Source organism: Ursus arctos, unplaced genomic scaffold (assembly GCF_023065955.2).
Source record: "Ursus arctos isolate Adak ecotype North America unplaced genomic scaffold, UrsArc2.0 scaffold_20, whole genome shotgun sequence".
NCBI classification, from domain to species: Eukaryota; Metazoa; Chordata; class Mammalia; order Carnivora; family Ursidae; genus Ursus; species Ursus arctos.
Window position 1 is genome coordinate 30,119,669 of NW_026622875.1, and position 15,922 is coordinate 30,135,590.

The window sequence follows — 15,922 nt, forward strand, 5'->3', positions numbered from 1 at the left end:
AATTACCAAAAAAAATTTGATTCACCAAATAACACATAGCCCAAATATTAATTCTTTGGTAAATATTTTTATTTACCGAAAATGAGGTTTTCAAACTATTTATAAAGGGTGCTGCAATTATTTTAAAACCTGTGAAGATTTCTGCTTTTTTTTTTCCCATTAGGCTGCTTATGAAATTTAGTTACTGATTATCATAAACTTTTCTGAATATCAAAAGTAACCATAAGAAGACTAAATTCTCTTTTGTCTTCTCTGCTGAAGGTGAGAAAAAATACAATACTAGCTCTTAAAGTACCCATTTTTTTCCCAGGCCAAAACACTAGGTAAATATATTTTTAAATGACAACAGTGATGACAGGGAGATGGGATTATGGGTGATTTTTAGTGTCACCTCCATGTTTTTCTATATTTTCTGGAAGGAGTATATATTGCCTCTATAATCAGAAAAAAATTACAATCAATGTTAGTAAAAAACATCATAATAAGGCCGGTTACTGACTCCAAAGAACTCATATTCATGTAGGGGAATATGACCATTAATTATTATATAGATCAGCTTCTGGAGAACTTTAGAATGTATAAGGAATTCTACTTTGGGAAGTGTGAGGGCAAGGTTTTGGGGCAAGGTGTTTGCTGAGGCTGTGCTCTCTGTCAGGTTTTTGAGAGAGCATTTTGTAGATGCTGCAGGTTCCCAGCCCCCACCCCATTGCCCACAGAGAGGAAGGTTGGCTTGGGTAATCTGATTCTGATCTTTTTAATACCATTTTTGATTACAGAAGAGACTGTGGAGGGCTTGAGGCACTAATAAGGAATAAGTTCAGGATGCCTCACTGGAACTACCAAGAGGTTCTGACATTCCCCCAATGCCTAGAATCTCCAGTTCAAGTCTCATGTGGGAAAGAGAATATTTTTATTTTGAATTAACCTGATAAAGTTTAGGGGGAGAAGAAACAGTAACTGCTTGGGTTACAAAATCATTCCTAGGAGTCTTGGTTTCAGATTCAAGGACAGAATGAGGCTGGTATGAATTCATTAACTTTGTTTTGGATGGAATGTGAGCCTTTGGGGCTTCTCTGTACAGGAGGGCAGGTCAGGGGAGGCCGTGAGCACGCTGAGTCATGTGCCTTCCCCACCCTTCCTTGGCTTCTGCCCACGGGAGGCTGAGGTCAGCACATAGTCCCAAATCAGTTATTAGAAACAAGGGAGCAAAATTCCTCCAAACCTCTTTCTCCCCAGTGAGAATCAACCAAAAAAACCAGTATTAGTAAATTTGCAGACGGAACTCCATTAAAATCAGAGAAGCTTGAAATGGGGAAGAAAACAAAAGCAATGTTGAGTCTGGCCAGATCAGTGTGGGAGACTGCTCTCTGGTGCTCCCAACCTCTGCTTAACTACTTCTGAGGAAGGGGAATTCATCCTTACTTATCAGGTATCCTGATAACGTTAGGGTAACCTATGACTGCATTTGCTCCAGGCCATCCTAGTTTTTACCCATTGTCGTGATTTAATTATTAACACTGTCCCCTTTCATTTTCAAAAGTGTGCCAGTTTAGACAGTAGAGCTCATGGTCCCTTTGTGATAATAAATCACTTTCATAGCTAACATTTGCTAAGTACTGATCACGTGCCAGGCATTCCCGAGCTTGGTGCTGTTGACATTAACAGCATCATCATTATTACTGTCATCCTGAGGCCAAGATTGCACACGCCTCCTAAGGGGCAAAGTCAAGATGCAACAACAGGCATTTGGATTCACATTCAGAGTACTCAGCAGTTCCTCCTGTACCCCTAAGCTACACTGCCTCTGGGCTTCCGTTTGAGAAAATCAGAAAGGAAAAGATCCATATCCCTTTTCAGATCTCCCAAATCCTCCTACTGACTTTCTCCATAAGTGGTCAGTTGCAAGGAGGAGACGATATCCTGGGGGCCTTGTTATATTCCAGGTATCATATTACGTGAGGCCAGAATCTCCCCTACTTGATAGATCAAGAACTAGGCTGTAAGAGCTCAACTGATTCATCCCGGATCATGCTGACAGCAAGTTGGGGAGCTAAGATTCACACCTGATGATCTGATTTCAGTACTTGCCTTCCCGTTATACCACATTGCCTACCACACTGCGTTCAATTTCTACAACCCTTTGCAGATTGGAAAAAGTGGAGTAGCAATTCTCCGTAAATGCTATCACCATAAGACCGCTAACCAAGGTCAGGAAGAAAGCAACCTTTTTCACAGGTTGATGAATTGACTCCTATATCTAAACGGTCTCTTTCTCCCAGCTCAGGAAGACCTGTGACATCCTTGTGCAAATAGACACCCCACTGGTGAGTATTTATCTGAAATACTCCTGGACCAAAGGGTATGAGCAACTTGTAGTGTTTAGGCCTTATCCTTCCCTTGGCAAGGACCTATTGTTCATATACCAATTAAGGATAACAATCAGATTTAAATAACCGATATGTATTCATTCATGTATTCATTCATGTATTCATTCATTCAATGAATAATGCATTTAATTCTAGAAGTAATCATTTAAAAGCTTATATACATTTATTCCCTCATCCAAATAATTATGTATGAATTTATTCATTCATTTACTGGGCACTCATTTCATCCCAGACACTCTTCTAGACGCTAGGGCACCAGCTGTGAACAGAGGGGACAAAGCCTTGTTCTCATGGAGCTTATCTATTCCTACATAATATAATAACAGACAATAATAGTGCTATGAAGGAAAACCCAACAGGATAAGGAATAGAGAGTGGTAGCAAAGGGGTGGGTGCTAATTTAGATAGGAGAGTCAGGGAGGGCCCCTTCTGAGCAGAGACCAGAATGATGTATGGGTACAGGCCGTGTAAAGAAATCCAGAGAAGTGTTTCAGGCAGAGAGCAGAGGTACTGTTCTTACATCGTACTGCCAGACCCTATGCTGACAATTTTGCATGCATTATCTCATTTAATCCTCCCAAAAGCCCTGAGGGGAAAGTGCCATTATTCCCTCAGCTTCTGTTAACCACCTGAACCTTGGAGTAACTTTTTTATTTTTTAAATTTTTTTAATAATAATTTTTTATTATATTATGTTAGTCACCATACAGTACATCCCTAGTTTTTGATGTAAAGTTCCATGATTCATTACTTGCGTATAACACCCAGTGCACCATGCAATATGTGCCCTCCTTACTACCCATCACCAGTCTATCCCATTCCCCCACCCCCCTCCCCTCTGAAGCCCTCAATTTGTTTCCCAGAGTCCACAGTCTCTCATGTGAACCTTGGAGTAACTTGCTTAAGTGCACACCATTTTTAAGTGCAGGAGCCTCTGACTCCCAGACAACATCCCTGCAACTGCAACTACTGAGCAGTTGTGAGCTTTGGCCAGTCTGCAACACTTGCCTGCACCTTTTTTTTTTTTAAGTAGGCGCCATGCCCAGTGTGGAGCCAGGGCAGGGCTTGAACTCACAACCCTGAGATCAAGACCTAAGCTGAGGTCGAGTCGGACTCAACCAACTGAGCCACCCAGGTGCCCCCGCCTGCACTTCTAATGCAAGACTGAAAGAATGACTGATCCCTAAGAAACATCTACAAAGCATGCATCATCCCTCTGATTCTGCATCTGATTCTGGTCCTTTGTAATGCTTTTGATTACAGAGGAGACCCCAGAGGGTTTGAAGGACCAGTAACCAGCAAGTTAAGGTTGCCCATGGGTCCACAAGGATGGGGCGTTTAAATCTTTGTGTCCCCAGGTGCACCAGATATTGAACTGTGACAACTTCTAGAGGCTTCCCGCAGCTCTGGTGCAGGGCCCACATCTCCAGCTTCTCCTCCAGACATGCAAGAACTTCTTCTACATGACATCCTTATAAACCAAGCAACATTTTCCATCCCTCCACCCCATTATTTGTAGGGAATGGCTTCATTGTTTTTCTGTACATAAAGGCAATACAAGCCATTTTTAAAACTATTCAGAAATACACAAAAATAATAAAATGATCCTTCATCGCAACATTGAAAAATAGCTAGTAAACACTCTGGTGCATATTCTTCCAGATTTTTTCTATGTATGCGCAAACATATAGTTCTTTTTTAAAAGAACCACTTGGTCATTTACATATGCCTTTTGTTGCTTGCTTTTTTCTCAGAAAAATATATCATGAACATCTTTGAATGTTAATGCATGTATTTCTACATCAGCTGCTTTAAGGGCTACACAGTATTCCATGAGAGCAAAAATCATGTAAGGTGTCCTGTATGGTGGGTATTAAGACTGTTTCTGGTTTTCCACAATTATAAACAACACTTGAATATCTTCGTGCCCTCTGATACTGATTTTTTAGAATAAATTAATAACTGTGGAATATTCCGACACATTTTAAGGTCCTTGATACAAATTGCCGCATATGTGTGTAGAAATGTGGTGGCAACTGCCACTGCTCTGTACAGCCCACAAAAGTAGTCTTTTTCCTGCGTCTTCTGTAACACCTCCCGCTTTCAATCTCGTTCCTTTTGAAGCCTCTAACAGCACAGGGGGAAAAAGGCCATTGCCCTGAACTGGATGTCACCCTCCACACACACACCATAGAGGCTCCCTAGCCCCAGCCTGAGCAGGGAGGACACAGAGGAGTGTGACCCCTCAGCTCCCTCATGGTCCTGGAGGCAGGGCCCCCACAGAATTTGTCCAGAGGCTACAGGTAGAATGAGGAAAGGGGACATTGCCCTGAGTCTCAGTGGGAGTCGCTCTCAGACTGTGTCCTTTCTCTCCTTCATGGATCCCCCGCAGCTCCTGCCCTCCCATTTCTCATCCACACATTGAAGACTCCCAGCTCAGGCCTCTCCTCTGAGCCCCAGACTCATGTATTCAACCCTATCTGGATAGTAATTCCATTCAGATGACTCACAGACATCTCAGACTCCACAGTTCCAGCCAAGCTCTCCATCTCCTCTTGCTCTCCCTGCTCATCCCCTCCACCTGCCCCTCCTCTGCTGTGTCCCACTCAGGGAATGGCACCTCCATCCTCCCAGATGGGGAGGCCCCAAACCTGGGAGCCTTCCCCTGTGCCACTCACCCTCTGTGCCCCACAGCCTTCCCATCAATCGATCACAAAGCCCCCTCAATTCGGTGTGTTAAATATCTTTATTATCCACCCCCTTCTCTCTCTACATATTGACTTACCGTCAAGTCAGACTTAGACGTACTGTCTAAGTCAATCAATGACTATAATTATCTCTATGTGGGGATTGATAGGATAGGAGAGAAGAGAGGAGGAAGGAACATTTCCTAAGCATCAGTACTTGCCTGATGCTGAGAGGTGGTTGATACTCATTATGTACATAATAAACCAATGGAGTAGATAATATCACCATTTTACAGAAAAGGAAACTGAGGCTCGGACGTGAACCTGCCTTGTCCCACACCAGAGTCAGCACTCGGAGCCTCATGTGTGACTATATAGCAAAAATGAAGCTAGGGGACCAGTGGAGTGGCTCTTGCAGTGGTGGCGAGGGAACTCCTTCCAATGGTAAACTCCTTGAGTGCAGAGTGAGTACGAATCACTTTGCATATCTGGTAGGGTTTAGCACAGGGCCTGCTTCTGTCATTTATGGGAGGCAAAAGAGTGTAGCAGGTAAGGGAATGAACTGGACTGACTGGATTCACATCCCAGCTCTGCTGCTTCCTGGCTCTGGGACCTTGAGCAAGTTACCTAGCCTCTCTGTACTGGGCTAAATGCCTACCCTGGGCACTGGGCTGCTTGGAGAAGGCAGCTCTTTCTCTTTCTCCTGACTTCCATGTAATATGGTTGGGGGCTGAGGAGGGTGGCTTCTGAGCCAGCTCATTTGAGATGAGGAGGAGGCCTTACCACCATCATCAGAGGCAAAGGTGGATAATTAATACACTAGCAGTTGTTAAATCCCTCCCTGAAACTCTCTCCACTCAATCCCTTGCTAATGAAGTCAGAGAAAGGGTAAAGCCTGTAATTACACTTGAAGTAATTAGGACCCTGCTTAATAGAAACCTTAAGACAGGAAGCCCAAACCAGTAGATCACCCATTGCTCCTGTCATTCTGAATCATTCTCCCCAGAGTGTTCCTTTTGTAAGCCTCCACTGGGGCAGGAAGGACTGTACTGAATTTACATAAAACGTATGCACACACGCCGGTCACATGTTCTCTCCCCTGAATGGCTGACAAGGTCTCAGCATATACCTTTCTTAGTTCCTACAACTTTACCCATTAATGAAAGTCTAAATCAGTAGAATGGATTAATTTAAAAGCCCTTTTCTATAAATCTTTAGAATCTGATCATATCATACTAAAATGGTCTGCATTCAAATTCTCACACTCTAGCTCAGTGCTTCTCAACTTTAATATGCATGCAGATCACCTGAAGATCTCATTGAAATTCAGATTCTGATTCAGTAGGTCTGGGGTGGGCCCTGAGATTCTGCATTTCTGACAAATTCCCAGGCCATGCTGCTGCTGGTGCTGCTGGAGGGAACCAGAAAGGATAAGTTAGGGAGGACACCCATAAGGAGCAAAGGAAAAGTTCTTCTACATCCCACAGGAGACCACTTTCCTCCCACACAGCAACTATTGAAAACTTCTAATATGAATCTTGAAAAATGAGTAAAATTCGCCAACTGAGGAGAGAGGGTGTGAGTCATCCTAGGCAGAAGGAATAGCGTCAGGAAAAGCATACTTCTTGAAGGGTTCTTTGAAGTACTCTGTAAAATATTTTTAAAGCTTCCCTTTATTGTTTAGCACACAGGTGAAGCCAAAGATCTCAGGAGTTACTCTGTGTTCGGACGAGACTCTGGGTCCTTTACGTCAGCAGTGGGAGCAAGGCAACCAGGAAATGGAGGGAGAGCAACAAGAGAAAGCTCTTCTAGCATAATCTGTATCTTGAGCACGTCTAATTTCTACCAGGTGTAGCGATATTGCCCAGAAGTCTTAGGGAGGGAAATGGAAAGGTAGGGATTTCCCTAAAATTAGTCACCACTGAGGCATCATTGCATCCTTTCCTGGACTTTGAATCTGATCATGGCTAACTCAGTCTATTAGTTCCCTGTGTTTACAGTTACAAATTATCACAAACACGGTGGCTTAAAATAACACATATTTATTCTGTCACAGTTCTAGGGGACAAAATTCTGAAATCAAGATGTCAGCAGGGCCATCTCTGAAGGCTATGGGGGAAATCCATTCCTTGCCTCTCCCAACCTCCGGTGGCTGCCAGCATCCCTTAGCTTATGGCCACATCACTCCAAATGTCAGTGCCTTCAACTGTCTCTCTGCTCCATCTTCATGTTTCCTTCTCCTCTGAGTATGTGTTATCATTTCCCCACCCCCTGATTCTCTCTTATTAGGACACTGGGATTGCATTTAGAGTCCACCCAAGTAATCCAGGATAATCTCCCCATTTTAAGATCCTTAACTTACTTACAACTGCAAATACTTTTTTGCCATATAAGGTAATATACAGAGGTTTTAGGAATTAAGGTATGAATATCTTTTGGGGGGGGATCATTTTTTAGCCTACCATAAGCCAACATTGCTAAAGCTCCTAGTGTCAGAGTTCAAAGCCTCCAAGCGCCTAGTCTCTCCAAATTAAAGGTTTTCTTTCTGTCTTCATACTCACCCTGCTCCTCATACGCATTTATGCCTTTCTGACCTACAGTGCTCTCCACCTGGAGTATCATCCCTCCCCTCTTATTCAGTTCTCTTCCAGAAGCTTTCGGGTCAGAAGTAGTTTCTTCAGAAATGCCTTACCTGACCTCCTGGACCAGGCCAGTCTTCCTTCATGGCATGACTTTGCTTCTCCTTGCAGAGTTGGAATTTGACATGTGAATTATGTGGCTATTTCTGGGAGGGCAGCGCCCCTGCCTGCCTTGTGTCTTCACTATATTTTCAATGCCCAGCACATAATATCCAATACATATTTATGCAATGAAGGAATGAATCCTGGCTTCAGTTCTTATAATGTATGTGTATTAGCTTGTTAGGGCTGCCATGACAGAATACCACAGACTGGTGGCTTAAACAACAGATATTTATTTATTTTATCATAATTCTGGAGACTGAAATTCCAAGATCAAGGTGACAGTAGGGTTTTTTGTGGTGAGGCCTCTTTTGCTGACTTGCAGACAGCTGTGCTATGTCCTTGCATAGCCTTTCTTCTGTGTACATATGCAGAAAGAGAAAGCTTTCTGATGTAACCACATCTTCTTATAAGGACACTAGTGCTATAGAATTGGGGGGCTACCCCTAAATGAGGGGGGCTCCACCCTCATTTAACCTTAATTACCTCCTTGAAGTCCCTACCTCCAAATACAAGCACTTTGTGGTTTAAGGCTTGAACATATGAATTTGGGGAGGACAGAGTTTAGTCCATAATGTTATGTACCTTAGATAAACTCCTTGTTTACTCTAAGCCTTGCCTCTCTCGTTCCAATTGCTTGGAGGAAAGAAAGAGTGTTGACCATTAAATGACAGCAAAGAGATAACGTACTGAACCACTCAACACATTATCTGGCACAGACGAAAAGTTTGGTTGTTTTTCCCAGAAGCAGACAAGGACTGGAGAGCAAGTAAAGAATTGGAAGGTGAAGGAAAAACCAAAAAGGGAGTGGAGAAGTGAGACGGGAAAGGTAAAGTGGCCAATAAAGTAAAGGGTGCATTGTCTAACAAATCACCACTGGAACAACTAGAGCTTCATTCCACTGAGGAAACTCGGGTGCCCCATCCCCGAGACAGAGTCACCCCATCCCCAGGACAGAAGCCTGGGGCATTTCTGTACCAAAGTCCATCAGTCATTGGTTGATGTTCACTGCCAAGGATGTTAATCCTCCTTACTTTCAGCCTGCTGCACCTGTAGACAACAGGCAAGGATACCAGAGAAAATCTTTAGGTAATGAGATGCCAGTGCCAGTGGTTGGAAGCCCGGCCAGCTCTGCAATAGTAAAGCCTGAGGAGATCTGGGCATGTCTTCCTCTCTCTGCTACAGTGATCCATCAGGAAACCTTGGTTGTTCCCTGTAGTGGTGGTTTTGGTAATTGCTAGTTTGCAAAACTAGAGATGCTCCTTGATGAAAGGTTCTGGGGCCAAACAAGTGTAAAGAATGCTTCTCACATGCTTGTACTCAGGGGAACTCACAAATAAAGCTCTGTTGATGTCCTGCAGTTGAGCTTTGAAACTTTTTCTGATCCTGTGATTTCCCAGACTTAATTCCAAAGTTTTTTCATGCAATATGTACTTACCTTTTAAGGAATAAAAATTCTCTGATACATGCTTTGGGGATAATCGATTCTGATTCAGACCAGAGATGTGACTGTCAAATATTGTAAAGAAGTTTCTCATCTGCTCACCATGATAGCCTCAGAATAGTGCCTGGCACAGAGAAGTTGTTCAATAAATGTTTTTTGCAACAACAGAGTCTTTAAATAAATTTCAAAAAAGAATCTGAAGACATTTTCAGTAAAAGCAGTCTCATGAAAAAAATGACTGTTTGGTCCCCAGAATGACTGTTTTGAAAGACTTCGAAAGAAAGTTCAGCTGAATGTACACTTGTTGAAATATGGGCCAAAGCATTTTTTATTCTCCTGGCTCTCTTACCATTCATCCAAATGAAACAGTGGACTTCCTGAAAAATGAGGACCCATGCTGTTAGAATATTTTCCACTTCAAAGGAAAGAAGTGCTTCCTCCCCTGATCCTTCTATAAATGCAGATCATGCATGGCACTCATGTCCTTCTGGTCCAACTTTGCTAAAAAAGTGTTTCAACTTCTGTTTCCTCCTCCTATCCTTCACCATTTTGTCGAATGGTAAGGATTGCAGTTATGACCCCACCGTAGGGTAGAAAAGAATCAAATTAGAGGACTTCTGTCTTTAGGTCTAAAATGAGTAGACAGCATATAGATGAGTCCTGTTTTTTATACATTCTGTCACCCTATGTCTTTTGATTCGTGTGTTTAGTCCATTTACATTCAAAATAATTATTGATAGATATGTACTTATTGCCATTTTATTACTTGTTTTATGGTTGTTTCTGAAGATTTACTCTGATCCTTATCTTTCTCTTTCATGTTTTGCTAATTTTCTTTAGTGATATACTTGGATTTCTTTCTCTTTATTCTTCGAATATTTATTAGTGGTTTTTGCTATATGAGTACCATTATGTTTGTATGTAACCTCTTCTGCAAATAGCAGTCTGTATTAGATTGATGGTCGTTTAAGTTTGAACCCATTCTTTCTCCTCTCCTCCCCACATTTTAGATATATGTTATTATATTTTATATCCTTTTTTAATGAATTCCTTGACTGATTTGTTTTAAAGAAATACTCATTTTTATTGCTTTTGTGTTTCCTACCTTTATACTGTCTTTTTTTTTTCCTTCTTTCCACTCAAAGAGTCCCCTTTAATGTTTCTTGTAGGGCTGTTTTAGTGGTCATGAATTCCTTTAGTTTTTGTTTTTCTGGGAAACTCTTTATCTCTCCTTCTATTCTGAATGATAGTCTTAATGGATAGAGTATTCTTGGCTGCAGATTTTTCCCATTCAGCACTTCGAATATATCATGCCACTCTCTGCTGGCTTGCAAAGTTTCTGTTGAAAAATATCCCACTAGCCTTACAAGTTCTTTGGTCTTGCTGCTTTAACATTTTTTTTTTCTTTATCACTACATTTTGTAAATTTAATTACAATTAAATTTGGTGTGGGTCTGCTTTTCTTAATTTCATAGGAGTTCTCTGTGCCTCTTGAATCTGGATATCTGTTTCCTCCCCGAGATTAAGGAAGTTTTCAGCTATTGTTTCTCCAAATAAATTTTCTGGCCCCTTTTCTCTATCTTTTCCTTCTGGGACTCCTATTGTATGAATGTTATTACATCTGATGGAATCACTGAGTTCTCTGAGTCTGTTCTCATTTTGTATAATTCTTATCTCTCTCTTTTCTTTAGTCTGATTACTTTCCATTACTCTGTCTTCTAGGTCACTAATTCATGCCTCTGCTTCTTCCATCCTGTTGTTCATTCCATCAAGCATGTTTCTTATTTCATTTATTGAGACCTTTATCTTCGCTATGTTATTCCTTATCTCTGTGTTAAAAGTCTCACTCATGTCTTCCACTCTTTTCTCAAGTCCAGTGAGTAATCCTTATGATCATTGCTTTAAATTCTCTATCAGGCATGTTACTTAAATTAAAGGACTTCTAGCAAATGTATCCTCTTACCAGGCAGAGCGGCTGTTTTGGTTTTGTTTATTTGTTTGTTTTGCCTCAAATGTCCTCTGACAAGACCTAAGGCTTTCCTAAGCCTGATGCAGTTGTTTCAGCAGCAAGAAAGCCTACATGAGAAGTGAGATTTGCAACAAATAGCCTTTTCTCTATAGATCACTGACCCAGCTGGCCATCCCCACCACTTTTGCCCAACAGGCCTAAGAATGGCAACATCATTATTTGTTGATCTTTATTACAATGAAAAGCTTAACCCTAATTATTACTCATTCTTTGGAGCTGAGATGGAGGCCTGGGGGCTATAAAATAAGTTTGTTTGATTGCCTGCTTGATTAGCCAATTGTATACCCAAAGGCCCACTTATTAAGCAGGAATATTTCTGGGGAGATTGCATATCTTCCTAGCATTAGCAAAAGACAGGAGCTGGAACATAATAGCATTCTCTTCACACCCAACAAATGGGAATGTTGGCATTTCTAGATAAGAGTGAGGAAAGAGAATGTGACCATCCGACTTCTTGTAAGTTAAGTCTCCCTTGGTCTTGCTTGAAGAATGAAAATGTGGATCTTGGAAGACACAGTCTATAAAGACAGTGTACCCATACCTGCACCTGGTTATCCAATGAACGGATTTTTACAATGCTGAAAGGATGATTGGGGTCACTTGGAGCCATAGGGGTAGGACACCAATGTGGATGAAACAATGACAATAAACAATAGTATTTCTGAGGCCAAATTTACTTGGGAAACAGGATATGTTGCCTTTCTTTAGTCAGATGTTGGCCTGGATGCTGCTTACCAGTGACCCTTGTTTTGCCATTGATTCATGTGTTTTCCCTATTCCTCCTTGCTGAAAACCCCCTGGAGAGAAACCATAAACTCTTCCTCATGTCCCTTCACTCTTTGTTTCCTGTGTTTCCTCTGTGTTTTGGTTCATCTCAAGTTCAAGAATGGTGTCTACATTTTTCTAGGAAATGATAGCTTTTCTAAAACCTGTGATAATCTGTGAATGGGGAGGGAGAGGAGATAATGACTCACTCACTATAGGAGAAGAACCAATCGAACCTTCTTAATGAGTAGGGTGGGAAATATGAGTAACTTAGATTCAGACGTAACTATGGGAAGGAATGCCAATTCCTTTGTCATCTGAAATTTTTTCATGTCATTTTATTGATAACCAGCTCTGAATTAAAAAAAACAACAACAACTATGTTCTTAATCATTATGCTACACTGCCCTTAACCAAAGCCAGTGTCTTCAGTTTACTCCATTCTTGAGGTTTAACTTGATCATTTCTTTTCAGTCTTCTTCATGTTTACATATTGAGAGTTAAGCACACAAACATAAGATCCAGGATTTAAAAGCAAACACATAGAATGAAAATCCAACAGTGAAAATTTTCTGAATTTGTTTCATGAGTTCACATACCAGTCAAATGTAACTAGAGATCAGTTTCTGGAGTCAGACCCATGTTCAAATCTCTGCTCCTTCTTCTTAGCCCTGTGGCTTTGGAAAAGTTACTTAAACTCTCTGCATCCTATTATTGTCATCTATTAAAGGAAATTAACAATACCAAATTTGTGGGGAAATAAAATTAGCGATAAAATGACCACTAAAACAACTTTACTCAATTTCTCATTTCCTTCAGATTCTATTCTATCTCTCTACCTCATTTTATAGCCAAACTTATTGAAATAATGTGTTTGCTCTGTTTCCTTCCCTCTTTCTCTCTTCTTCAACCTACTCCAATCTGCTTTCTGTCCCAAACCTGAATACATGTTCTTTGCTCCTCAAATTTAATGTCTTCTTCCAGTGTCCCTTATTTCAATGAATGGTAAAACCATCTGATCCAGTGATGCATTTATCATTTATCCTACCTTCCTCTCTCTTCATTTTTAATCCATTTCCAGATTCCTCCCTTGTCTCTCAATTTCCAAGACCTCCACCATCTCTTGCCTGGACAACAGCAAAAGATTCTGAAGTTGTTTACTCACATTCACCCCACCACCTATATATTTATTGTTTCCACCACAGCCAATGCATCTCTCTTTTGTGATGAGTTATATTGGTTTATTTGACCATTTTGTTAATGCCTATCTCTGCCACAGAATGTAAGTTCCATGAGGTTGGATATTGCCTCTGACTTTGCTTACCACTCTATTTTTAGTGCCTAGCACCGAGGCTGAAACAATGAAGGCTAAGTAAATATTTTGGGAATGTGTACTCCTTAAATGGGAGTTCCCATTGCTGTCATTATCATTATCATCGTCGTTGTCATCATTATCATCATCAATCACCCCCTGATTTCTTACAGAAATACTCTTTCCTCTTAACATCACAGCCAATTGGGCATCAGGATCTTTAAATCCGCTTGGCCTAGAAAAGTTCTATGAACTTTTTGCATTTGGCACTAGCATAGTCGTACTATTTTCATTGCTCTAACACAGAGACAAAAAGATATAAGGATGTCAGAGAATGGGTTTGTCTCCCTGCTTTTTACAGTGACCTTCTTTTGTATTCTGTAAATCATATGTATATTGTCCTGTTGCTACATAAAAAATTACTCTAAAACTTGACAGCTTAAAAAAAACAGCATTTATGATCTCACAAAATTGGGGGAGAGTAGTGTGGCTATGTCCTCTGGATGAGGGTCTCTCACAAGGCTGCTGTTAAGGTAGAGTTATTTCAAGGCTCACCTTGGGGGAGGACCTGATTCCAAGCACATTGTGGGCCTGTTGACAGTCTTCTGGTTCTCACTGGCTGTTGGCTGGAGACCTCAATTCCTTGCCACCTGAGCTGTTCTATAGGGCTACTCACAACATTGCAAATTGCTCCCTTCAGCACAAGAGCTCTGAGAGAGAAGAATAAGAGATGATGATCAAGAAGGAAGTCACATTCATTTTGTAACCTAATCTCAGAAGGGATACTCCACTACTTTTGTGGTATTCTATTCATTAGAAGCAAGTTATTAGATACATCCCACACTCAAGGAGAGAGAATTGTACAATGGCATGAATATGACCATTGTGAGACATCTTAGCTAGAAGCTGTCTACTGCAAGGTATGACTTTGTTCTCCCTCAGCAAGAGCACAGCTGTCATTTGATTCTTTTAAGCCTTTTCTCCTTTGAGAATCATGGATTGCATATCCACCAGGGCCTCAATACCTTGCCATATATTTCTTTCAAAGAAAAGGAAGGAAGAAGAGGGTGGGGCAAGTTCTGCTAAGAATAGCTCCCAATATAATAGCAACTTTAGTTGTCATTGCATGTTGTGCATTGACACTGAATCATGAAGAGGACCCCAAATATTCTTTTTGCTTGTCTGGGCATCAGTTTTCTAATGACTGACTTTATAGCTTCCTAATGGATATATTAAAAACAGAACTCTAGAGATTATAGATACAGAAGGTTTATATTTAGATCTTGGGTTTCTTTTCCTTTCTGTAGCCCACCCCCACTTTGCACAGATGTTTTAGTGCTAATTTGAGATCATTCTGAAACCTTATCTGTTTTATCATAATGTACATATCCAACATTTTCCATCTAGTTTTGTTGTAAATGCTTCAGATTAAGTCCTCTCCTAATTGACTTACTCTTCTATGATTTCTCATGCCCTCACTGTCTTACATCACATGCCATAAGAAGAAAGAAGGGAATAACATGTATTTAGGAGAGTTTCATGGAAAAAAACCTTAGAAAATAAATAGGCATATTTCAAGTAGAGTTGTGAATACAGAATTTTGTAAAGAAAAAATTAAAAAGTAGACCTACAATCATTCAACTAGTATCTCCACCTTTTGTTTCCTTTTCTGCAGATTGTTTCCCAGAGAAAACTGTCTAAATCCTTGTTGAAGCACGGGAACACAGCAGGGAAATCCTCCATCACGGTAAGCCCTTCCTTAGCAGCCCTCTGTCCAGGTGCCCAGATAGAGCAGCTGGTCCAAACCTGGCAGTGGGAAGCAGACCCTCTGACTATTGGAAGTTGATGCCACAGCTGTTTAGTTATCCAAATTACTCCTTTCCTTCTTGTTCCTTTTCCCCTTTCTTTCCTTTTTGCCAATACAATTTTGACCCTTCTATCTCTAGGAAAAACTGATAGAAAAAGGATTTGAAAGTGAGGCCATTCACTTCTACTAAGCACTTCTGCAGTTAATATGTAGGTTTTAGCAGGGGACAAAGATGGAGTTGTCGAGAATAGTAAGAATATGGAATTGTCTAGGGTTTTCAAATCATCAAGCTACCTGTCCCTGCTTCTCATTTTTTTTTTTTTTTTGAGAATTAAAAATCTGCTCTAATAGCAATTAGTCCAAGGTTAGGTTTGTTTCCTAAGGACCAGAGAGCTCAGCATTTAGCTCTCCTCTTTAATATACTAGTTTGGAGTTATGTTATTGTATTTAGTAGCCACTACTCACATGTGATTATTTAAACTTAAATAAAATTATTCAAAATTAAATAAAAGAAAATATCCATACCTTACACTAGCCATATATCAAGCGTTCAATAGTTAAATGTGGCTATGAATGTGGGGAGGGAAACAGATCCAGATTCAGGTGGCTCAAAAATCCCCCAACAAATTCAACCCAATGAGGTCCATACCAAGACACATAGTAATTAAAATGACAAAACATAATGATAAAGAAAGAATTTTAAAGGTTGCAAGAGAAAAACCAGGCAGTTACATACAAAGGAAACTCCATA

General features: G+C 40.7%; 1 protein-coding gene across 1 annotated transcript in view; it reads left to right on the plus strand.

Annotated features, from left to right (window-relative positions):
* The window catches only part of CPNE4 (copine 4), a 472,213-nt gene that overhangs the window by 331,873 nt on the left and 124,418 nt on the right, over positions 1 to 15,922 (plus strand). Inside the window, exon 4 of the mRNA XM_026497018.4 lies at positions 15,040 to 15,111. Within this exon, the coding sequence (XP_026352803.3) occupies positions 15,040 to 15,111 (72 nt within the window). The remainder of the gene's footprint in view (positions 1 to 15,039; positions 15,112 to 15,922) is intronic.